This window comes from Jaculus jaculus, chromosome 9 (assembly GCF_020740685.1).
Source record: "Jaculus jaculus isolate mJacJac1 chromosome 9, mJacJac1.mat.Y.cur, whole genome shotgun sequence".
NCBI classification, from domain to species: domain Eukaryota; kingdom Metazoa; phylum Chordata; class Mammalia; order Rodentia; family Dipodidae; genus Jaculus; species Jaculus jaculus.
Window position 1 is genome coordinate 130,132,094 of NC_059110.1, and position 25,879 is coordinate 130,157,972.

A 25,879-nucleotide genomic window follows, 5' to 3' on the forward strand; every position below is an offset into this window, starting at 1 on the left:
AACAAGCTCAGGCAGGCTGAGGATGTTGTTGGGAATGCTGGGTGGTCTTGGCCTCTGCAAGAGAGACCAGCAGGGAAACAAAGCATTCTGGGAAGGCTGGCGCCAGATCCTGTCCAGATGTGCCGCCGCCTCCAACCAGGCAGCATGGAACAGGTGCCCTCACAGTCCAAGACCCAGTTGTCTCTCCTACACTATGGAGAAACAATGATCCCGGTGCACATGAACTTATCCCAGCGACTGGGACGTGAAACGTGCTGGGTAAGAGGCACCTGAAAACAAAAATATTTACAAGGAGAGGAAGCCTGTGATTCCAGCATTCAGGAGGCTGCAAAAGGGCTCATGAGTTCAAGGTCAGTCTGTGCTACATAGCGAGACTGTTTCAAAAACATAAAAAAGGAAGTCGTTGGGCAACAAGGTGTATGCCGCTGGTTTCCCAGCCTGCGTGCGCGTCCCATTCATGCCATGAATAGAACTTTGCAGTGCGGGGTGGAGGGTGAGCTGTGGAGGAGGGTGAGCTGTGGGGGGGCTGCTCACGGGCAGTGCTGGGGAGTAACTCAGGGCACTGCACTAGCTAGGCAGGCACTGTACCACCAATTCACACCCCTTACCCAGAACTTCCGTTTTTTGCCTTGTTTTTTGTTTTGTGGTGTTTGTTTCAGAGGACAGAGGATCACCATGCCCAGGGTCAAATCAGTCACTATGGCATGTGCCACTTTGTATGCATGTGCAATCTGGTGCACTTGCATCACCTTGTGTGCCTGGCTTACATGGACCTGGAGAGCTGAACATGGGTCCTTAGACTTTGCAGGCAAGCACCTTAACTTCTAAACCATCCCCTTAGCCTCACTTTCTTGATAAAAGTGGACACCTGAGTCTGGTACCCACTCTCCTCTTTCCTTCTTCCTTGTGCTGAGTTAGAACAAAGGGTCTTGAAGCTGTGGCATTGCAGCCATGAGGCAGGGAAAGCACCTGACTCCCAAAGGCATCTTTGAGCAGCCTGGCTAATGAAAACAACCAATTCCCACAAAGCTTATTATCATGGGAGGAAAAACTAGCTCTATCTACATTCTAGGTCACTGTCCGATCTTTCCAGTTACCTACAGCTGCAGGCATTTCTTTTTAAAATATTTTTATTGGGCTGAAGAGATAGCTTAATGGTTAAGGAACTTGCTGTGAAGCCTAAGGACCCAGATTCTATTCCCCAGGACCTACATAAGCCAGACACACAAAGTGGTACATGTCTGGAATTTGTCTGTAGTGAGTGGGTGGAAGCCCACTACATGCCCATTCTCTCTATCTGCCGCTCTTTCTGTCTGTCTTTCTCTCTCTAGTAAATAAATTAAAAAATTTAAATATCTATTTTTGTTTATTTACATGAGACAGGGAGAAAGAGAGTAAGTATGGGCACACCAGGGCCTCTTGCCACTGTAAACAAACTCCAGACACGTGCACCACTTTGTGCGTTGGGCTTGACATGGGCACTGGGGAATTGAACGGGAGCTGTAAGTCTTTGCAAACAAGAAACTTTAACCACTGAGCCATCTCTCCAGCCACAGACGCAGGCATTTCCTCACCTAGCCACAGAGGAGCAAAAAACGCACACACGTCCAGAAGAGCCAGCAGCCATTGAGACCGTGCGACCGCACAGCAACCCCCAAGGGTACATTACCTATCATCCCAGTGACATAGCCAGCCTGATGAAGCACCTCTGCCAAGGTGGTCTCGTTGAGCGGAAGGCCTCCCACGGAGGTGACTGCAAAGTTGTGTGTGACTCCATTTCGAAGACCCAGCCGGCCAGTAAGCAGGGAGGCTCGGGAGGGAGAGCAGGTGGAGGCAGCTGCGTGGAAATCCGTGAACCTGTGAGGCAAGGAGAGCAGGACCTAGCTGGTCACAGGAAGCCATTGAAAGAGACGGTGACGCCCGCTGAGTGACTGCAAAGCCAATGCCGGGGAAGAGCTTACAGATCACCCCACATTGGGCAAGAAGAATGAAATCCAGAAAGGGAACATAAATCATCTGAGGTCACCCCACTAACTCAAAATCAAGTTAGCCCAACATACTTAGCTGTGAGAGTTGAATAAGGTGTCCCCCATAGGCCCATGCGTTTTGAATGCTTGGTCCCCACCTGGTGGCAATTTGGGAGAGCTGTGGAGCCTTTGGGAGGGAGAGCTTTGCTGGGGGAGGTGTGGCACTGGGCAAGAGCCTTGGGGTTTATCAGTCCAGCCCACGGGGTGTTCAGAGCTTGCTCACTCTTGCTGCTACCCTCCACCTGGGGTGACAAGATGAGCTGCCCAGCCTCGGCTCTGCGTTGTGAAGCTTCCCCCCGAGACTGTAAACCCGAACGAGCTTTTCCTTCCACACGAAGCTCTGGCCTGGTGTCTTGTCTCAGCAGAGAGAGGGTAACTGCTTCATTAGCCATCCTTCTTTACTTAGAGATTCCACGCGACAGTCATTTACTCACGTCAGCGTGCTTCGGAACTCCTGATTAGTTGTTTGTGGACAGCTACCGACTTGCTCCAACCCTACAGTTTCAGCTGAGGTTAAACATGATGACCCTCTGTCTTCCCATCTCAGCTCTCAGATGATCAGCAACTGTCCTTTGACCTGTCTATTGAGTGTCATGGTGTTTGCTTTTTTTGTTGTTGGTAAGTGTCTTTTTGTCGGTAACCTCACTGTGTATAACGGCCTCCAGTGAAGGGTTCATCGCCACACAGCGGTCGCAAGCTCAGGAAGGCTGTGGCACTGCCTTGCAGAGAGAATGTTCATGTTACCTAAACTCTGGTCAGGGAAGAATCACAGAGCTGTTGGTCGTGGGTTCAACGTTAAAGAATCCGAAGTAGTATTCACTAAACAGCAAGGTGTCTGCGTGGCACGGCAGCAGCAGCTTGAGGAAGCGGAGAGCGGTGAGCAGTGCTGCGCAGCCAGCCCTCTCCTGTTTGTATTGTCCAGGACCCCCGCCCACGGAAAGAGGCCGCCCACAGCTAAGGTGGTCTTCCCACCTTAATTACCCTAGTCAAGACAACCCCTCACAGACATGCCAGAGGCTAGCCTAATCTACACAGTACCTCCTGAGTCAAAGTTGACATTCAATATAAACAAGTGTCCTTAAACAGAAACACACACCAAACAAGGCTGTGTGTTGACTGATGGATAAATTTGTTGGGAGCAGAGGCTCACAGACTTCTCGCCTCGTAGTTTCACTAAGGAGCAACGCCGCAGTGTTTACTGAGCGCAGTGTTCATTGGCGCTGGACGGCATGTACCTTACCGCCCTAATAACAAGAACTACCTCGTAAATGTGCCCGTCTGCCCAAGCCTGTTTCAGAGATTGTGAAGGAATATGAAAGAATTCTCTTAGCCTCACCTTAAGGAATGTGTAACCTGACCAGAAGACATGACGGTGGCGTCTGGGGAGATGGCTCAGCAGTTAAAGGCACTTGCTTGCAACACCGCAAGCCCAAGTTCAATTCCCCAGGGCCCACAAAGAGCCACATACACAAAGTGGTACATACATCTGGAGTTTGTGTGCAGCAGCAAGAGGCCCTGGTGTATCCATATTCAATCTCTCTCTCTCTCTCTCTCTTTCCCTTTCTGTCTGTCTGTCTCCCTTTATGCTTGCAAATAAATTAATTTTTTTAAAAAAAACTACTTTTCAAAAGAAAAGAGCCAGGCATGGTGGCACACACCTTTAATCCCAGCACTTGGGAGGCAAAAACTAGGAGGACCCCATGAGTTTAAGGTCCAAGGCCAACCTGGTACTGCAGAGTGAGTGCCAGGTCAGCCTGGGCTACAGTGAGATCCCACCTTGAAAACAAGCAAGCAAGCAAGCAAAAAAGAACCCAGACGGGGAGCAGAAGCAAGGGGGAATGGAGACCAGACAAGTGGCAGAATTGAGACACAGAGAAAGGACTTGGTGAAATTTCAGGGCTTAGGTGAGATGGGGCGTGTTCAGGATGGTGTGGCTGCAGACAAACCCAAGGGTTAGAAAAGGCTCCATGCAGTGGGGGGGGGGGGACCTAGAATCTCAAAGAGGGAGCTCCCACCAACACTCTGGAAACCTCAAGGATGGGCATTCCAGCAGAACAGGGCAACGCACTTTTATATTTGCAAAAGGAAACACTGGAAGGGTGTGCTGGCTGCTCTTCACTATCAGCTGGATAGGATTTGGAACCAACTAGACAAACGTCAGCGTGTGTCTCTCAGGGGTCCACAGAGGTTAACTTATGAGAAAAGACCCGCCCTGAATATGAGTGGCCTCATCCCATGAGCTCGGGTCCCAGGCTGCATGAAAGCCAACTGAGCATCAAATCTCATCTCTCTCTGCTTCCTGACTAAAAACGTGGGGTAAACCAGTGAACGGACCCTCCACAGTGAGACAAAATTAACTCTTCCCTCCTTAATTTGCTTTGCTCGGGTATTTTATCAGAACAGTGAGAAAAGTAACTGATACTAGGGCCTGGAGAGATGGCTCAGTGCTTGAGGCACTTGCCTGCTAAGCCTAAGGATCCAGGTCTGATTCTCCAGTACCCACGTAAAGCCGGATGCCCAAGATGGCACATGCATCTGGAGTTTGTTTGCAGTGGCTAGTGGACCTAGAACACCCATGCTCTCTCCCTAACTGGCTCTCTCTTCATAAATAAATAAATAAAGTAATTAATACAAAGGTTAACTGGATGCTAATAAAAACTTGTTTTCAGTCTGGAGAAATGCCTTAGTGGTTAAGGCACTTGCCTACAAAGCCTAAAGACCCAGGTTTGATTCCCCAGAACCCACGTAAGCCAGTCATACAAGGTGGCACATGTTTCTGGAGTTTGTTTGCAGTGGCTGGAGGCCCTGGCATGCTCATTCTCTCTCTCCCTCTTTCTCTCTCTGTCTCTCTCAAATAAATAAATAAATAAAAATATTTCTTTTAAAAAATCTACTTTTCCATCTAGGGTAAGAGAAGTGGCCTGTGACAGAGGAATGGAACAAAATCCTTTGGATATGTTGTTCTCTAGATCAACTTTTGCACCATATAGTTGTTTGATATAGGCAAAATGCAAAATTGAGTCATAAAGGAAATCCAGGTAGAGTGGCATACTTTTAGACCCAGCACTCAGGAGGCTGAGGTAAAATGAAAGGTGTGAATTTAAGGCCAGCCTGTGCTACAGGGTTAGCTCTATGTCAGTCTAGGTTAGAGTGAGACCCAGCCTCCAAAAATACTGACTGACTGACTGACTGACTAACTAACTAACTAACTAACTATATATATATATATATATACATATCAAAAAGAAACCCAAGCAGACCTAAGAAGAAACAAAGCTAAAGCAAGTGAGCCCTACCATACAATAAATTGCTAATAAGACCACCCAGAGGGAAGCCTCATTTCAAATGACATTAGCACACAGTGTTCTGAGTGTATATCCCACTGGGATATAATCTAAGAACAAGTTCTTTGAGTGCAAGAAAAGCTTAAACTTCATTCAGTAGTGTATCATCGGTAGAAATGTTAGTTTGGGGATTTTTGAAACGACTTCACATGTCTCACTGAGTAAAGCAAACAAGTAATTATATTAATGCTCCTATCAGTAAGCCGAGATTTTCAGTGTAAGAAAAGAGAAAAGAAGATATAACACAAGCACAAAAAAAAAAGCCCTAAGGATGTGAAAATTAGTGGAAGTACAATTATAGGGCTGGGCTGTGGCTCAGAGAGAGGCAGCTTGCCCAGCATGTGTAAGGCTCTGGGCTTAATCTCAGCATCACAAGAAGAAAAGAAAAACTTTAAAGACAGAAAGAAAATGGCATGAACTCATGATTTTTTTTTGAAAAGTATTTTTTTCTAATTACTGTCTGCTGAAAGACCCAGAAACATCGACATCCCTGTAACAAGCAAAGAAATACACCAGCAAGCAAGCCTCTTCAGCTGCTCAGCCATCTTCTCAGCACCCCCACAAAATGTTATTTTTATATTTTTATCACTTGTTTGAAAGCAGAAAGAGAGAGAGAATGAGCACGCCAGGGCCTCTTTCCACTGTGAACACACTCCAGACCCATGTGCCACTTTGTGCATCTGGCTTCACATGGGTACTGGGAAATTGAACCCAGGCCATTAGGTTTTGCAAGCAAGCACCTTTAAGTGCTGATCAATCTCTCTAGCCCAAGGAATACACATTCACCTGGTGTCTGTTTTCAATATATTCCATAATAAAAGGAACATATCTCCTTGGAGAAATATCTAATTCCAGGTTTGGGGATAGGAAAGTACCAGTGGAGTCTGAGATATCTTGTTCCAGGAAGTAAAGACTCAGGAGCCATCTTGAAGGGGCTCCTGCAAACCAAACTTGGGCATCAAAAGAATAATTCCAGGTTTTCGATAGAGTTGGTGCTTAGTACAATGCTTGCCTAGATGCTCAATGCCCAGGATTGGATCCCCAGCATCACACAATTATGTACACACACACAGAGAGATACACACATACAAACATACACATATATACACACACATACAAAGATATACCCACAAACATACATATATACACACACTCATACACAGCTATTGTAATAAATAAAGATCCATGAATCTATGTTAACACTGAAAAGTTATGTGTCAGGCTGGGGTTGTGACTCATTCCGTAGAGTGTTTGCCTAGCAAGCACAAAGCCCTGGGTTCAATTACCAGCACCATACAAACCAGAAATGGTGGTATGCATCTGTTATCCTAAGTGGAGGCAGGAGAATCAGAGGTTCAAGGTCATCTTGGGCTACATACTGAGTTCAAGGTCAAAGTGGGCTACATGAGACCTAGTCTCAAAGAAAATAAAAGTAATTTCTCAGAGCTGGGTGTAGTGGCTCACACCTATAATCTCAGCACTCAGTAGGCTGAGGTACAAGGGTTACCGTGAGTTCAAGGCTAGCTTGGGCTAGATTGAGGCCCTGCCTCAAAAGAAAACAAAAAAAGGTTATTTCTCCCCATTGGGAAAGAATATGATCCCAACTCCCTTAAAAATTGAAAATTAGCCAGTTGTGGTGGCACATGCCTTTAATCCCAGCACACGGGAGGCAGAGGCAGGAGGATCACCGTGAGTTTGAGGCCACTCTGAGACTACATAGTGAATTACAGGTCGGCCTGGGCCAGAATGGGACCCTACCTTGAAAAAACTCAAGCAAACAAACAAACAACAAAAAAAAAAGATCTAGAAAAAGAATTGAAAATTAAGTGAAAAGAATTAAACATATATTCTGACCCTCTGGATTGATCTACAGTCATTGCTAAGTGGCAAGTCTGTCCTCACAGGACAGTAGCTGACTCACATGGAAGGGATGGCAGAGTATGTTACTATTTCTGCAGCCTCCCAGACAACAACCAGTGACCAATGGACGTGGGTGTTCACAGTGTCACACAGTGTCACCCTCAGGCCACGCATAAATTGGACAGAGCTGACAATTAGCTCCTTATAAAGGGATTAGATTGAATGTCACTAATAATTGGCTGGTGACATTTATGTCTCCTGATGGGATGAAATATGAAGTTTAGAAAATCAAGGCTTCTTGCCAAAAACATTTACCGTGAGTCTAATGAAACTTCTGGATCTAATTTCCAGGTTGCAGGAAGCACAGCTGATGGGAGAACGAACGAGATGACCTCACAAGGAAACCACTGGCAAATGTAGGCACTGCTAGACAAGTGGCCTCGTCTCCCCCAAAAACTCAGTGCCATGGGGGAAAGGTGAGGTTAAGGGTGAGAAATACTCAACATTCAAGAAAGCCCAAGAGACAGAAAAGTGGCATACGCGAGCCAAATATGGCACCCCGCGCTGAAAGGCCAGCACGCAGGAGGCAGAAGCAGGAGGAAAGGTGCAACTCTGAGGCCAGCCGGCCTGCATAAGGAACTCCGGGCTAGTCAAGTTTACACAGCAGGACGCTGCCTCAAAGAAACCAAACACGCAAACAAACAAGAAAACAAACGCAAGATTTGATCTTGTTTAAAATAAACTAACCAGACATTTGGGGATGAAGAAATGTTAATTTCACATATTGGGAAGAAATGCTGGTCTTTTTTGAGTACTATGTGGAAGAAGAGTGTTCAAATTCTGAAGAGGTACCCACTGTGGTAGTTGCGATGAAGGGACGTGATGTTTTCATCCTTTAAGTGACTCAGAGGTACAGAAAAGAAGCTTATAGGCTGGAGTAATGGCTTAGTGGTTAAGGTGCTTGCTTGCAAAGCCTGATGACCCACGTGTGATTTCCCAGTGCCCACGTAAAGCCAGATGCACAAAGTGGTACATACATCTGGAGTCCATTTGCAGTAGCTGGAAGCCCTGGTGTGCCCATTCTCTCTGTCTCTCTGCTCAGTGTGGTGATGCAAGCCTTTAATCCCAGCACTTGGTAGGCGGAGGTAGGAAGATCTCTGTGAGTTCAAGGCCAGCCTGAGACTAATTCTAGGTCAGCGTGGTGTAGAGTGAGATGCTACCTCAAAAAAAAAAAAAAAAAAAGAAAGAAGGAGGAGGTAAAGTGCTTATAATACAAGCACAAAGACTCGAGTTGGGATCTCCAACACCCGAGCAAAATATGGGTGTGGTAGTGCGACCTATAATCCCACTGCTAGGAGGCAGAGACAGGGAGCCCTGACGCTCACTGGCTAGCTAGCCTGGCCAAATCTGTGAGATCAAGGTTTAGCAAGAGATCCTAGGCTGGAGAGATGGCTTAGTAGTTAAGGTACTTGCCTGCAAAGCCAAATGCCCAAGGCTCAACTCCCCAGGACCCATGTAAGCATGATGCACAAGGTAGCACATGTATCTGGAGTTTGTTTGCAGCGACTGGATGCCCTGGTGCACCCATTCTCTCTCTATGTGCCTCTTTCCCCCCCCCACACACACACACTCATGTTCTCTCAAATAAATAATTTTTTTTAATATTTAAAAAAAATGGATCCTGGGCTGGAGAGATGGCTTAGCGGTTAAGCACTTGCCTGTGAAGCCTAAGGACCCTGGTTCGAGGCTCGGTTCCCCAGGTCCCACGTTAGCCAGATGCACAAGGGGGCGCACGCGTCTGGAGTTCGTTTGCAGTGGCTGGAAGCCCTGGCATGCCCATTCTCTCTCTCTGTCTTTCTCTCTGTGTCTGTCGCTCTCAAATAAATAAATTTAAAAAATTTTAAAAAAATGGATCCTGTCTCAAAAGAACAACATGACAAGTGACTGAGGACTCTTGACATCAACCTTTGGCCTCCACACACTTGTGTGTGTGCTCACACACATGTGAACATGCACATACACACAAAAAGCTTGCTTAGATAGAGCAAATATAAGCAAAAACAACACATTAATCATGAAGGAATAGAACGGTATTCATCCTGTTATGTGTGAAAGTTTTAATTGAAAATTTAACTCTAGAGATCCAAGTCTAGAATGAACATGGTAGTGACGTAGAGAGGGTGAGTGGCCAGAGGAAGAAGAGGCGGCTTCGCGTTACAGCAAGGTGTCACAAGCCCTTCTCGTGCCCAGACCGTGGGGAGCTCAGCAAAGCAGCTCAGCCTCTGTGCTGGGCAGAAGGGAAGGTGAGAACGGCTGGGATGAGTTGCTGGCTCACAGTGGAGGCTGAAAGGTGATGTTCACAACACCTTTAGGGCTAGGGAGATGCTTCAGGGGTTAAAGGCACTTGACTGCAAAGTCGGCACCACGTTAAGCTGGATGCAAAGTAACACGTGCATCTATGATGCCAAGGCAGAGCCAGGAGAATCTAAAAGCTCACGGGCACGCTGTTCTGACGTTTCTCCAGGATCTGGCAGCTCTCCTGCAGTGACAAGAAGCCCCGCCTCAAAGAAGGTGGTGCACAGACACCTCCAAGTTGTCCTCTGACCTCCACAGGCACGCTGTGGTATTCACATCCATACACACACACACACACACACACACACACACACTAAAAAATTTTAAAATAAATAAATAAATAAAAATAAAACACCATCAGCCAGGCATCTCAGGTACTTAGGTAGCCTCTCTCTGGCCACCAGGACCCTCCAGTAAGCTAAAGTCCTGAATTTCTAATGTCTTTGGTCCTCTTGGAGGGGTCCCTGTGGAACTCAATGAAAGTAGTCAGGACTCAGAATCTCGACCTTCACTATGACCTCGTCGTCCGCAGAGGTGATGGCCCTGGAGGACCACGAGGTCTCCAGACCAACAGAGTGGATTTCTTCCTTTGCTTTTCTCTGCTTTTTTTTTCTGTCTATTTATTATTTCTGCTGCTTTGTGCATCAGGCTTCACGTACACAGGTCCCTGGGAACCAACCCCAGGCCCACCTTGTGAGCAAGCATCTTTACCTGTTGCACCATCTCCCCAGCCCTCTTTTTTTCTTTCTTTCATCCTTCATTTTTTTTAAATTTTATTTTGTTCATTTATTTATTTATTTGAGAGTGACAGACAGAGAGAAAGAGGCAGATAGAGAGAGAGAGAATGGGAGCACCATGGCTCTCAGCCACTGCAAACGAACTCCAGCTGCGTGCGCCCCCTTGTGCATCTGGCTAACGTGGGTCCTGGGGAATCGAGCCTCGAACTGGGGTCCTTAGGCTTCACAGGCAAGCGCTTAACCGCTAAACCATCTCTCCAGCCCTCATCCTTCATTTTTTTAAGAAAAAAAAATTGGGGCTGGAGAGGTCGCTTAGCAGTTAAGGCACTTGCCTGCAAAGCCAAAGAACCCACGTTCAATTCCCCAGGACCCACATAAGCCAGATGCACAAGGTGACGCATGCGTCTGGAGTTCATCTGCAGTGGCTGAATGCCCTGGTGCACCTATTTTCTCTTCCTCTCTATCTGCCTCTGCCTCTCTGCCTCTCTCCCTCCCTCCCTCTCCCTCTCTCTCTCTCTCTCTCTCTCTCTCTCTCTCTCTCTCTCTCTCTCTTAAATAAAGAGCAAAAATAAAATAATTTAAAAAACTATTCCAGTCAAGCCTTGAGATCATACATCAGGCTTCTTTAAAATGGTAAGCACCAATCACCATGGTAACCACCAATCACCATAAGACTGGTGCAAGTCTACTATGGGCAGCTACCTGACGCATAGTTACACCTGCAAAGCTGTCCTCTGCAGCGCTGTTCACCAGAGCCACACTGAGAGAGTAGCTGAGATGTGTCTCTCCTAGATGAGTGGGTGTAAACAATGGTACTATATCCATACAATGAAATATTACTTAGCAACAAAAAAAAGGAATGAAGTTCTTGGCAGAGTGCGGCAGCACATGCCTTTAATCCCGGCACTTAAGAGACAGAGGAAGGAGGATCACTGTGAGGTCGAGGCCAGCCTGGGACGACGGAAAGAATTCCAAGTCAGCCTGGACTAGAGTGAAACCCTACTTCAAAAGCCAAGCTAAACTAAAAAGGAAGTTCTAATATATACAGTATCACGTGCCTTTAAGATGTTGTAAGCTGGGGGGGGTGACACACATCTGGGACCCCCCCGCAGCACTCTGGAGGTTAAAGCAGAAGGACCATGAGTTAAAGGACAACCTGAGTCCTCACATATTGAGAAGCTGCCAGAAAAACAAATGCTGCCAATGTCGCTCAGTGGTAGAGCCCTTACTCAGCATGCATAAGGCCCTGTGTTCAACTCCCAACACCTCAGAAAACTTACGATGGGTGAAGGAAGTTAGACACAAAATGCCATGGACTGTATGAATCCGTTTATGTGATATGTCCACAATAAGCAAACTAATAGAGACAGAAAAAAGACCGGCAGATGTCAAGAGCTTATGGAGAGGGGAATGGAAAATAACTGCTTAACAGACACAGGGGGAAAGGTTCCTTTGGAGTGATGAAAATATCTTTAGACTTTATAGACATGGTTATTGCTAAATTGTGTAAAAGAGCATGGCTACACTAAATGTCACAGGATTATCACGTACTTTAAAAATATTTTTATTGCTGAAGGCCCTGACACACCTATATTCATTCTTTCTCTCTCCATCCCTCCCTCCTTGGCTCATACTTTCAATCCCTCGGGAGGCAGAGGTAGGAGAATCGCTGTGAGTTCAAGACTGATCTGAGATTATATAGTGAATTCCAGGTCAGACTGGGCTAGAGTAAGACTCTACCCCACCCCCCCAAAAAAAATTGTTTATGGTTTTTCAAGGTAGGGTCTTACTCTAGCCCAGGCTGACCTAGAATTCACTCTGTAGTCTCAAGGTGGCCTTGAACTCCTTGTGCTCCTCCTACCTCAGCTTCCCAAGAGCTGAGATTAAAGGTGTGAGCCACCATGCCTGGCCAGCATGCATGTGTGCTCTCTCTCTCTCTTTCATCAAAAAATTATATATATATATATATATATATGTATATATATATATATATATATATACACACACACATGGGAGGGGGAGACACCAGGACTCTTGCTGCTGTAAACAAACTTCAGACTTATGCACCACTTTGTTTGTCTGGCTTTACATGGGTACTGGGGAATTTAATCCAGACTGGCAGGCTTTGCAAGCAAGTACCATTAACCACTAAACAATCTCCCTAGCCCTATATCCAGTTTTAACAGCTTAAAATGCCCAATTTCATGCTATATAAATAGCATTTTTATTTATAAAAGAAAATCTTAAAGGGGAAAGTGGGGGGGGGAGGGAATTACCATGGGATATTTTTTTATAATCATGGAAAATGCTAATAAAAAAAAGTAAAAGAAAAAAAAAAAGAAAGAAAATCTTAAAAAATAAGAAACAAATCTTAGAGATTAAGGCAAATGCCCAAAGAGACCTTTTCAGGAGGGGCCAAGGTCCATCAACCTGGGTGTCAGGTTTCAGATGACAAAGTTCCTTACTTACAACTAAGGAAGTCACTTATGACCTCATTTAATTATTTCAAACATAGTGACTGAGAAGAAGAGTAAGGAGGACAGCCCCAGGTGCTATGGCTTAACTCTGGAACATTCCGCAAAGGCTCATGGTCTGAAAGCCTGGTCCCAGCTTGTGCATACACACAAGCAAGCAAATATATATACATTAATTAATTAACTTTTAAAAAATAAAATTAAGGTTAATCCCAGCACTTGGGAGGCAGAGGTGGGAGGATCATCGAGAGTTCGAGGCCACCCTGAGACTACATAGTTAGTTCCAGGTCAGCCTGGACCAGAGTGAGACCGTACCTCAAAAAACCAAAAAAATAAAATAAAATAAAACTAAGGGACTGGAGAGATGGCTCAGTGGTCAAATGCACTTGCTTGCACAGCCTGATGTCCCAAGTTCTATTATCCAATGCCCATGTAAAACCAAATGCACCTTGTGGCACTGCTTCTGGAATTTATTCGCAGTGGCAGGAGGCCCCTGGTGAACCCATCTCTGCTGCCTCTAATAAATAAATAAAAATTAAAATTACAGGGCTGGAAAGATAACCTAGTTGTTAGGTGCTTGCCTGAAACACCAAAGGATCCAGGTTTGATTACCCAGGATCCATGTTAGCCAGATGCACAAAGTGGCACATGTATCTGGAGTTCATTTGCAGTGGCTACAGACCATGGCACACCCATTCTCTCCACTCAGTCCATCTGCCTCTTTCTCTCTCTCTCTATCTCTCAAATAAATAATAAAATATAAAAAATGTTAAATTCTGCCTTAAAATTAAAATTAAAAAATTAAGAATGGAATTTCAAAGGGGAAAGTGGGGGGGGGGGACGGAGGGAATTACCATGGGATATTTTTTTTAAATCATGGAAAATGCTAATAAAAATTTTTAAAAATTAAATTAAATTAAAAAATTAAAATTAGCCAGGCGTGGTGGCATATGCCTTTAATCCCAGCACTCGGGAAGGCAGAGGTAGGAAGATCACCATAAGTTTGAGGCCACCCCAAGACTGAATTCCAGGTCAGCCTGAGCTAGAATGAGACATTACCTCAAAAAAATTAAAATTAAGGACTGGGGAGATGGTTCAACAGTTAAAGGCACTTGCTTACTAAGTCTACTGGCTCAGAGTTTAATTCCTTAGTACTCTCATATAAAGCCAGATGCACAAAGTGGTTTATGTGTCTGGAGTTCATTTGCAGATACCCTAGCACATCCATTCTCTCTTTCTCTCTCTCTCTTTCTCTTTCTTGTAAAAAAAAATTTATGTAGGTATATAATTATTTTATTTTTAAAGATAAAATATTAGGTCTTGCTTGCTTCCAACTCACGACGTTACATCCAGAGCTGGCCTCAGTCACAACTCTCTTACCTCCCCTTCCTGAGCACTGACATTACAGGCCTGTGCCAACGTGCCTGGCCTTGAACCAGTTTTTAAGGTGACAAACAGGAAACGAAAGGACACCCTCAGGGAGCAGGGAAATTGCACCGTGAGATCTCAGGCCTGCCCGTCAGGAAGCCTGTTCCACGCCTGTTGGCAACAAGCCATGTGATGCCTCTGTCTGACAGAATGAGGGCAGGGACAGATGCTGCCTGTGCCCACTTGCACTGCCAGGCTCACACGGGCCGGGCGAGGACTCACAGCTCTGGCATGCCACTCTGCCAAGCACTGCCCTCGGTAGCCTGGGGGCTTCCCTTTCCTCACCTCCAGGAGCCCAGGATAACATTCCTGAGCACTCGCTTCTTTCAAAGCATTTCCAGGAGCCACAAATACTGTGACTAAAGGACCAAAATACTATGGCTGTTGACGTTGTGGGCAGCTAGTGAGAGCCGTCCTCATGATTCCTCACAGTTCCGTCCCTGGCTCGGATCTTATTCCAAAACAAGCATTCACTTCCCAGCTTTGTCTGTCCCCTCCCTCTTGAGATGGGACCCCAAGGACCCCCCCAGCTTACACTCCCCAGTGGTCCTTATGAAAAGTCTCCCGACGCTCAGCGAGGGCTTATGAAGCACTTACTATATAATCCAGCACTCTCCACGCACTTCACACATGTTCAATCATAAGCACCTGCCCCCCCCCCCCTTTTCTGGCTTGAATGTGTAGTTCTGAAGGTGATGGCTCAAGCTTACAAGTGTCACTGCTACAGCCACCCAGCGGGCCCCGCTGTAGAAGTTGCAGGGCCCAGGGAGACGTGAGAAGCATTTCAACATGGCTACAGCAGGAGTCATTGTCTGTCTGTCTGTCTGTCTGTCTATTTAGACAGGGTCTATGTAGCCGATGATGGTCTCCAACTCCTCACCCTCCTACCTCCACCTTTTGAATGTTGGGAGTCCAGGTGAGTACCACCACATTTGGTTTATGAATTCCAAGTCAGCCTGAACTAGAATGAGACCCTACCTCGAAAACAACAACAACAAAAAGAACATTCCAGTATGGTGTGACAGGGCGTGGGGGGGAAGCGAGCAGAACATGAATGGGTGGAATTCCCGGGGTAAGCGACGCTTGGCTACCTCTGGTCCTCCACTGGTGTGGCGTTCCCTGCCACACGTACGCGTGGGTCACCTCAGCCTCATCATGCGGAGACCCAGCCTCAGCGTCCTCCCTCCAAAAGCACAGGTGACCCTATCAGGATCAACCAGGCCAGAAACAGGCGTTACTGTTGAGTCTGTGCATCACCTATCATCTCTTTGCTCCCAGTCATGCCACCCAGGACCCACATGAGGGCTGCCCTCCACTCCAAGTGCGCTCTGTAACTCATTCTAGCACAGTGGCCGGTCATGTCATCTGCCATCCCTGCATCTTCAGGCACTGACTTCTGTGTCGTCCTTATAACCAACTGTGTCCTGCCCCAACCTACCTTTCCCTCCTTCTGAGCCATCGCTGCTTGCTGTGGGTTAAATTGTGTCCTTCAAAAAACAGATGTGTCCAACACATGAAGTCGCTATACAAAACAATAAATAAATATTTTTAAAGAAAGATGTGTTGGGGGCTTGTGAGTCTGAGTTCAGATCCCCAGAACCCATGTAAAAAGCTGCATGCTTTCGTGGGTGTCTGTAACCCCCGAAAAGCTGTGATAGGATGGGAAACGGACAGAGGGCACTCCCAGAAGCTTGTGGGACAGCTCGCCTGGCAGACAGCGTGGTGAACAATGAGAAACCTTGACTCAAACAAACTGGAAGGTGAAGACTGACGTAAAGTTGTTCTTGGGCCTCCACGTGTGTGCCCTCCCGCCTCCACACACAAGGTGGGTGGGGGCCATGGAGACGGCCCGGTGAGTAAAGTGCTTCCAGATATGTGCAGTTTCTTGTGTGGACTTCATCTTTCTACCTCTACCTACCTCTCTCTCTCTCTCTCTCTTAGATTGATTGATTGATTTGTCAGCACAGAGGGAAGGAAGGACCGGCACCAGGGCCTCTAGCCACTGCAAACCAACTCCACATACATTCGCCACTTTCTGCATCTGGCCTGGTGTGGGCACTGGGAAATCAAACCTCAGCCATCAGGCTTTGCAAGCAAGTAACTGCTGAGCCATCTCTACAGACCCCTCTCTCTTTTTTGAACAAAGACACCAGCTATATAGGAGGGAGGGAGGAAGAAAGCAAAGAATGGAGGGAGTTAAAAAAGGAACCAACCAACCATCTAGCCAGCCAGCCAACACCTGGAGATCATAGGCATGTGCCAACAAGCTTGCCCCTTTCCTTACTCTCCTAAATCCTTATCCATCCACCCAAACCACTCATTGTATTTCCTTGTCCCCCAGGAGGAAGAGCCTCCAGTTCTGGAGCATGTGCAAGTTCCTCGCAGCTCCATGGCTAAGGGGCACATTCATTGGCAACACCCAAGCCAAGAGGATTAGGGCCATCAGCACCCACCCTTCCGTGTGTCTCCTGGAGAGCTGCTCACGTCTGCTCCCCGCCCCGTCACCACTGATGTGCTGTGGGCCCAGGTCCCTCTGGCGAGCTAACGGAGCAGCACGACATCCTGACCTTGCTGACTGGGTGAGAGAGAGCCCATGGTCCACGCAGGGCTGTTCAGAGGCCAAAGCTGGAGCCGGTGTGGTGGCTCACACTACGAAGCCCCATGCTGGGGAGGTCAAACCAGGAGAAGCGCTGTGAGTTCAAGGCCATCCTGGCTACACAGTGAGTTCTAGACAGCCTGGTTTACAGAATAAGACCCTGCCTCAAAACAAAAGAATCCAAACCTGGGATTTTCTGCAACAGAGAGATTAAAATAACTCCTTTCCCCTACTAATCACAAGGTAGAAAAACATAGCCCCGAAGGGGGAAGAGTCACCTCTCCCATCACAAGGAGAGTGTGAAGTAATGGACCAGTTGGCTGAGCAACACAACATAAAATGGCCTCAGACGTCAACAGGCTTAATTCACGAGCCAAGCCTTTGTTCCTCTAGTGCTTCTGCAGGCTGAGCTGGGGTTCTGTCACCTACAGCTACAGCACCCTGGCCACTGCAGTTTGTGAACCAGGACAAGGACCCAGGCAGTAACAGCCAACACGACAGAAGCCCCGCCTTCCCGCTGCTCATGATCCCTGGGGAGGCTGACGGTTGTGCCCTGTGAGGCTTAGAGCAGCAAGGGCAGGGTATTCTGATCGCGCGCATATATGTGTGTGCATCGGGAGGCGCTCCGAGGAAGAAGTTATGTGGCAAGCCACACTGGAGACTGTGACAGCAAGGTCACAGAGCAAAAACGGAAGCCAGGCCTAAGCCCTTCCCCACAACTCCTTCCTACAGTCAATGGAGGGAGAGCCTGCTGGAGCTGGCCAGCCTTCCTGGGATATTTGTCTCATTTCATTCCACTGTGTCATAGAAGCTGCTCTTTGGCTAGGCAGGTCTTGATAGTGCCAGCCCTGGGACCTGACTCATATCCATACAAACCACGTGAGCCTGTGAAAGACACAGGAGTACCATGTCCCCGCTCACGTCCAAGGATGACACAGGAACCAGAATGCCGGCGTGCTCAACATGTTTTCTTCCTGAGCACAAGTTACACAGGAAATCAGCGTCCCAAGTTCACTCATACTGAGGGAATTCAAGCAGACTGTGGAAAAAGAACTTTGGGGGCTGGAGAGATGGCTCAGCAGTTAAGGAGCTTGCCTGCAAAGCCAAAGGGCCCAGGTTTGATTGCCCAGCACCCACATAAAGCCAGGTGCACAAGGTGGCACATGCGTGTGGAGTTCATTTGCAGTGGCTAGAGGCACTGGTGTGCCCCGTTCTCTCTCTCTCTCTCTCTCTCTCTCTCTCTCTCTGTGTGTGTGTGTTTCTGCTTGAAACAATAAATGAAAACTTTAAAACGTTCATATAAAGAAGCCTTAAATATCAAAGTGGAGGTATTTGGAGTAGAACCTTTGCAAGGTGATTAGATTTCAATGAGGCCATGAGGGCAATGTCCCCATCGGGAGAATAAGCACCCTTATTAAAAGAGGAAAAGACAATGAACGGAACAAAATGAAGGCAGAATTTAAAGTTTGATAACAAGATAGATAACAGAATAAAACATTTAACATGTATAAAAAAAAAAAGAGGAAAAGTAGGGCTGGAGAGGTGGCTTAATGGCTGAGGAACTTTCTTGTGAAGCCTAAGGACCCAGGTTTGGTTCCCCAGTATCTATATAAGCCAGCTGCATAAGGTGGCACATATGTCTGGAGTTTGTTTGCAGTGGCTAGAGGTCCTGGCATGCCCATCCTCTCTCTCTCTCTCTCTCTCTCTCCCCCCTTTCTCTCTCAAATAAATAAACAAAGAAAATATATTTAAATGGAAGGAGGAGGAGGAAATGTGGGCCGGAGAGATGGCTCTGTGGTTAAGGCCTGCCAGCTTGATAGAGTGGGTTCAATTCCCCAGGATCCATGTAAAGCCAGAAGCACAAAGTGGTACATGCATCTGGAGTCTAAAATTTGCAGTGGCAAGAGGCCCCGGCATGCCCATTCTCTCTCTTGCTCACTCTCTTGCTCTCGCTCACTCTCCCTCTCTCTCGCTCCCTGCTTGCAAATAAATAAATAAAAAATCTTTAAAAAGCAGTGACCTGCATGTTACCTTCCCTCCCACCCTCCTCCATCTCCTGCCCACTGTGTCCATTTGGTGGGGATTAATTAATAAGTACTAACATGGCCTTGTTATTCAGAAAGTTTTTTGTTTTTCCCTAAATCTATCTGGGCAGGCTCAGGCCAGTTCACCAACAGGGGTCCTCATTAAAGTCTGAAAATACATTGTAAAGCAGAGCTGCAAACACAGAGCCAGACTTTACAGCAGCCTGCTAACAAGAAAATCAGCACAAATTAAGACACAGCTAGACAGAAACCAAAGCAACTTCCATTGCATAAATTATGTGTATTAGAACTGGGAACACGAGCCTAGGAAAGGTTGCCACTAACGCCCCGGAGAGACGTAACATTGCAGTTAAGCGTGTCCACCCTTCATTGACAAAGAATTTAAAATAGATGACAAGGCTCTCTGTGGCAACTGTCTAAATTGCTATGTGACTGGAATAAAAAATGTCCTTACTCCATTCATAATTTAAAGGCTTGCAGGGTGGTGGAAACAGCTTTTAAAAATCATTTTTGTGACCTTTGCGTCTCAAGGGACAGAATGAGGAGGTGCTAACTGGGATGACACTAAAGAGATTGCCAGCTCAGCCTGGCCCTCATGTCACCTTCTCCTCGATGGGAAGATGGCGGAGTCCTTCCTCCTGCGGACACCAGGTGAAATCGCAAGGGTGACAGACACACAGCCCCACCCCGCCCCTTGTCAACAACAAGCAAACATGGCACAGAGACAAGGGAACTTGGGCTGTTTGGCTGCTCATCCACCCAGCCATTCACAACCACACTCGGCTTTTACTCTTTATGTGGCGTGTGTGTGTGTGTGTGTGTGTGTGTGTGTGTGTGTGTGTGTGTTGTATGCACATGTATGTGCAGATGCACGTGCCCATGCACCCTCAGGCAGAGGCCAGGGGAAGACATCACTGGCCTCCTCTGTTGCTCTTTTACCTTCTTTCCCTGAGACAGAGTCTCCCACTGAACCTGGAGCTCCCTGTTTTTCAGTCAGACAGGCTGACCAGGGACCAAGGATCCTCCTGTCTCCAACCACTCTCCTCAGCTCTGGAGTTGCAGGCGTGCATGGCCACGCCTGGCTTTTTATGTGGGTGCAGGGGATCAAACTCAGGTCTTTGTGCTTACACGGCAAGCGTTCTTGCCTGCTAAGCCATTTCCCTAGACCCCATACTTAGCACTCTCAAGGCTAGAGTGAAAAACTGCTTCAAGAGAAAGGAAGGAAGAAAGAGAGAGAGAGAGAAGAAAAGGAAAGAAAGAGGCCTGGAGAGATGGCTTAGCAGTTAAGGTGCTTGCCTGCGAAGCCTAAACACCCAGGTTCAATTCCCCAGTACCCACGTAAAGCCAGATGCACAAGGGGGCACATGCATCTGGAGTTCGCTTGCAGTGGCTAGAGGCCCTGATGAACCCCTTGCTTCTCTCTCTCTCTTTCAACTAAATAAATAAAGTATTTTTTTAAAGACAGAAAGAAAGAAAAGAAAGGGAGCTGGGCATTGTGGCGCACACCTTTAATCCCAGCACTTAGGAGCCAGAGGTAGGAGGATCATCATGAGTTCAAGGCTATCCTGAGATGACATAGTGATTTCCAGGTCAGCCTGGGCCACAGTGAGACCCTACTTAGAAAAAACAAAAAAAGAAAAGAAAGGAGAGAAGAAGGGAGGAAGGAAGGCAAGGCTGATCCCTGGGGGAGGAGATGAGGCAGGAGTTTCTTCTCTTCACTGGTCACCATTAGGGCATGTGTTGTGAGGGCAGAACTGGCAAGTGCCTCACGACTTGGAGATTCACTGTTGAATGAAGAGTGCACTTGGAAGACTTGAATAGGAACTAACGATAGCAAGGGGATGAGCCACTTTGAAATTGCACCTGGCTATGCCGGCTGACACCAGGGCCCCACTGCTTAATATTTCAGTTCCTTTTTTCCTCTGAGATTAGCTACCATCTAGGTCACTGTGTTTCTTCATTTTGCCATGAGGTAAAAGCTTGCGGTCTTCCTCTTGTTATCTTCATCTTATAGGTGGCTTATAGGTGGCCATCATGTGCCTTGTATGTCAATTTGAGCCGCCTATCCAAATCAAAGATGGGGAGTTGCCTGTCCTGCATACTGACAGTTTACAAGAAGAGGGAACAGAAACTCCCCAACAGCTCAGTCGGTTGAAAGGTCAGGGGAAAATGAGGGTTTCCCCCCAGGTGAGGGTCCTTCCAGCCCTGTGTCTGTGTTACTCCTTGGGGAAGAGGCTACATGACGGGCAAGGGTCTTTTTCTTCTACCAGCAGTCTTATTTAGAATGTTGTACCTTGGTGCCCACAGTGTGTACTCGACAGCAAGACCTTGCCAGTCCCCTGCAAGGTGAGCACCAGCCTGGGTGGCTTCCTCTTTTAATCCATTGCAAAACCCTCCAGACAGCAGGATGACCCAGAACAAGACTCCTGCGAGGCAATGGGGAAGATGAATTCTTGCAAACAGCTAGTTCCAAGAGGAGACATCAACCCAGGTGTTTGGTTGAATTGACAGCTCAATTCATTCCTCATTGAAGCCTTTTTTAGAAACAGCCTCAAGTCCCCAGGAGCCTCTGGCCTTTGAGTGGTGACGATTGATCTCTGGTGCATGGCTAAACCACTGCCCAGAACTCCTGGCGGCAACATCATTGACTTGACTCAGGATTACACTGGGGACGGGGAAGAGAGGAAGTGAGAGCGAGGTGCAAAGTGAACATATTGCTAATCGATGAGCCTAAGTAAGTGAGGCCTCAACCCACTGTCAGCTTCGCTTATGAGTCAGCTTGGCTGGCAGGTGCCAGATGAGAGGGCAATATGTGGGCAAGGTTGATTGGGACTATCTCTCTAACCACTGCTCGCTCGCTCTCGCTCTCTCTCTCTCTCCACACACAGAGCATCTGAAGGTCATTATTGCTCTTGAAATATTTCTGGGACTTACTTCATTTCCTTCTCACAGCAGCCCTGTGATGTAGGCACCATTATCATCCTATCATACACATGAACAACCTGAGGCTTGGAAAGGTTTGTTAACCAGCCCAGCTTCCCAGAGCCAGCCAAAGACAAACCACATCCCATGCTGTGGGAACCTGGTAAATGCATTCACAGATGCTTGGACACACAAATATTACTGCAGTACCTACCACAAGCAACCATTTTTATTTCCCAGGCACTGGAGCCATGAATGAAAATCATGAGGTTCGCCAGGCATGGTGGCACATGCCTTTAATCCCAGCACTTCGGAGGCAGAGGTAGGAGGATTGCCATGAATTCAAGGCCATTCTGTGACTACATAGTGACTACATACATTCCAGGTCAGCCTGGGCTAGAGCGAGACTCACCGAGCCAAGTGAGGTGTTATACACAATGCAGACAGGACCCATGCTGGCCAACTGGTTCAATGATGGTGCCCGAAAACAACCCTAAGAAGTCTGCAAACTCAACACTTGTTCTCCATGTCCCTGCAGAAAGGTGCTGGACATCTGAACAAGCCTGTGATGGCTGTCCCTACAAACACTTCACCTGTCAGACTCATGCCCTCTCCCTTTCTTGGCCTCTCAGACTTGTGTGCCTTAACAGCTATTGTGTTGGCTCACAAATAAATGTGTGTACCTGGTGGTTCTGAGCTGTTCTTCACAGGCCATCTTCTCTATTGAGCCCCCAGGAGGGGGTCCACATCCTCCCCTCTGAACTCCAAAACCTCCTAATTTGGGCTCATTATAACTCAGTTGTTTACCTTCATTTTAACCAGACTTCCCTGCCAGACAGTAACTTGAGGAAAGAGAGTTTTGACTTGTTCACCTCTGTATTCCCATCATCTAACACACATATGTATCTTACCAAGTGGATGGATGGTGGATGGTGGATGGGTAGGTGGGTGAATGGATGGATGAATGGATTCAACAGATGGCTGGATAGATGAGATGGATTAGACAGATATGGATGGATGGATAAATGGGTGGGTAGATGAATTTGGTGAATGGATATATTTAGGGGTGGAAGGAAGGATGGATGGATGGATTGGATAGACATGAATAGATGAACAGATGTGTGGGTGGATGAATTGGTGAATGGATGTATTGATGGGTGGAAGAATTTATAAATGGAAGGAGGGAGGACAGATCGATTGGTAGATGGCTGGGTGGGTGACTGAACTGATGAGTGGATGTACTAGTGGGTGGGTAGAGATGGATGGACTAGCATGTAGATGGAATGGCTGGGTAGGTGTATGGGCAGAGGGCTGGATGGATTTGTGGCTAGGCAGGTGGAGAGGTGGATGGATGGGTGGGTGGGTAGGGAATGGGTGGGTGGGCAGAGGGATGGGTATGTATGTGGAGGGATGGATGGATTGCTGGATGGATTTCTTCATGAACCTGTGCTGCTTCCTAATCAAATAATGAAGTCATGAAAGCAACACAGATGCATCAACTGTTCTCGGAAGCGCTTTGCATAGGATCCTCCCCCAACGAGGCCCAGGATGAGACAGCCAGAGAAATGCTCAGCACCCTCAAGACTCACCTCATTCCTTCAGAAGCCATCTTATCAAGACTGACAGTGTCCGTTGTTTCCGCCCCGTTTGCACCCAGATCACCCCACCCCATGTCATCAGCCAAAACAATCACAATATTGGGTCTCTGCGCCTTTGTGTTTCCACTGGTACTGTAATCCACAAATGGGTAAAGAAAGCCAGAGAAGGTCATGCCAAGCAAGAAAACCTTTAGTAGAAGCCACCCCATGGTGGCAGAGGGAAGGTTTCTATCTTCTTGAGTGATGGCCAGTCACCACCAGAGATTTTCCCAAGAGTTTTCTCTGCACACTTTCAAGGCAGGAAGTTCCCAGGGAACCGAAGTACAGTTTGCAAGGACATACTGGTGGCAGCGGAATGGAGGGAGCTACAGAAACAAAGTCCCCATCTGGAATGCTAATTCAAAGAGCGCCGGGAAACTTTGGAGATGGTTTCTGCCCACTGCCATTCACCAGGAAGACTGCTGGGTGTGACAATCAGATCGCAATATCAGGGACACTCATTGGCCACTCAGCAAGTGACCCTCTGTATCCAGGGGTGTTTGAGTCACGTCTCCAGCCTTGCATATGTTTCAGACTCCAGCTGGTCACTGAAGGATGGTGACTCTCCCATCTGCAGAACACCTGGATGTTCTAGAAACCACAGTCAGCCCCAAATGAGTTTCTGAGTTCCAAATGGTTGAGGTTTCTGTAAAGATTCCTGAAAGAGCAAAATTTGACAAGAAAACAGAGTTAAAACTGCCAGAATGTCTGTGTTTTACTCAGTATCTTAGGAAATAATCACTTTTCCACTCCAACAGATGTTTCCCTTCTTAAATACTAATTGGTGTGCTGGCTTCTTCCACCTGAACAATAGTGGTAACAATACTATCGGCAGGGAACGTGGAGTTGACAGGGTCGGGAGTAACAATATCAATAGAACAACACAGACGTAACAGTGGGTGAAGGTATTGGAACTCAGTATTCTGGGCAGGATGAGGACCGGACCCAATGGTGCTAAGCCCCAGTGTGACCCTCGCATTAATTATGGCCTGGTCAAACGCACTGAGAATTCCAGAAGAAAATGTAAGGTCCTAGTAAAAAGACATAATTCTTCATAATAGTGGTGCTATAACTAAACATTTCCATATAGAATTTTTTAAATTTTTTTGTTAACAACTTCCATAGTTATAGACAATAAACCATAATTCCTTCCCCTCCTCCATTTTCCCCTTCACAAATCCGCTCACCATCACATCCCCTCCCTCTCTCAATGGCCACTCTTTTATCTTTATGTCATCATCTTTTCCTCCTATTATAAGGGTCTTGTGTAGGTAGTACCAGGCACTGCAAGGTCAGGGATATCCAAACCATTTTGTAAGGAGTCCTGTCCTTCCTTCAGCTCTTACATTCTTCCTGCCACCTCTTCTGCAATGGACCCTGAGCCTTGGAAGGTGTGATAGAGATGTCTCAGTGTTAAATACTCCTCTGTCACTTCTTCTCAGCACTATGGTGCATTTTGAATCATCCCAGAGGTCACCACCATCTTAAAAGAGAAGATTCTCTAACTAAAAGTGATAGTAGCATTAATATATGGGTATAAATACTAAGAAAAGTGCTTACAGGGCAGTTTGGTAAACATAACATATGCATTATTCAGACAACAGCAGGCATTACTCCCCTAGGGCTCATGACCTCCCCACCATGGGTTTTTGACTAGGTTTTCATTATTAGGCATGTATTCCCTCCCTTCCCATGGAGCTGGCCTCCAGTCCAATTAGAGAGCAGTTGGTTTCCCCTATAACAGCTATGCCACTATTGCACCATTGACTCATTTGGCCTGGCTGGCCAGACTTAAGGCTTGAATTGTCCACTAATGTTTATCAACCACTGATGACTTCTCTCTCCCATAGGGCTGCATACAGTGGAGCTTTGTTCAGCTTTCTGTCAGCTAGTCCAGAGGGAGGAGATTTTCAGCTCAGCTCCAGTTTGATTTCTCAGTGGCCTTGCAGCCCAAGCATGTGGAGTCTTCAGCAATAGGGTCTTACCATCTATTTTTGATGGGAAACCAAGAGCCTTGGCAATGGCCTGTAATATTTTAGGGGCATCAAGGGCCTCCCTGGCCAACAACTCACTGGAAGCTATCCAATCCCTGGCACTGAAATTTTTCTAGTAACCTATGGTTTCTGGGTGCACCATTATCCAAAAAAGTAGGTTTTCATATGGCTTATTCATACCACCTTAACTTTTGATTAACCATCCTCCCACCACCCTTCCTATTAAAATTCTTAATAGAAATTAATTTGGTGGGGCTTGGATGTTGCTTGGATAGGTAGAGTACTTGCCTAGCATTTACGAGGCCTTGGTTTGGAACCCTAACACCCACCAGGCCTGGTGGCCCTTGCCCGTAATACCATCTTTCAGAATTTGGAGGCAGATGAATCAGGAGATGGAGGCATCCTCGGCTACAACAGGAGTTGTACAGAAGGGGCAATTTGGGCTACATTGAGACTCTCA

At 47.0% G+C, this 25,879-nt stretch overlaps 1 protein-coding gene across 1 annotated transcript in view; it reads right to left on the reverse strand.

Moving 5' to 3' along the window:
- The window catches only part of Arsg (arylsulfatase G), a 143,625-nt gene that overhangs the window by 73,571 nt on the left and 44,175 nt on the right, over nt 1-25,879 (reverse strand). Inside the window, exons 2-3 of the mRNA XM_004655655.2 lie at nt 23,378-24,083; nt 1,670-1,857 (exon numbers count right to left, since the gene is read on the reverse strand). Of these exons, the coding sequence (XP_004655712.2) occupies nt 1,670-1,857; nt 23,378-23,595 (406 nt within the window). The 5' untranslated portion in view covers nt 23,596-24,083. The remainder of the gene's footprint in view (nt 1-1,669; nt 1,858-23,377; nt 24,084-25,879) is intronic.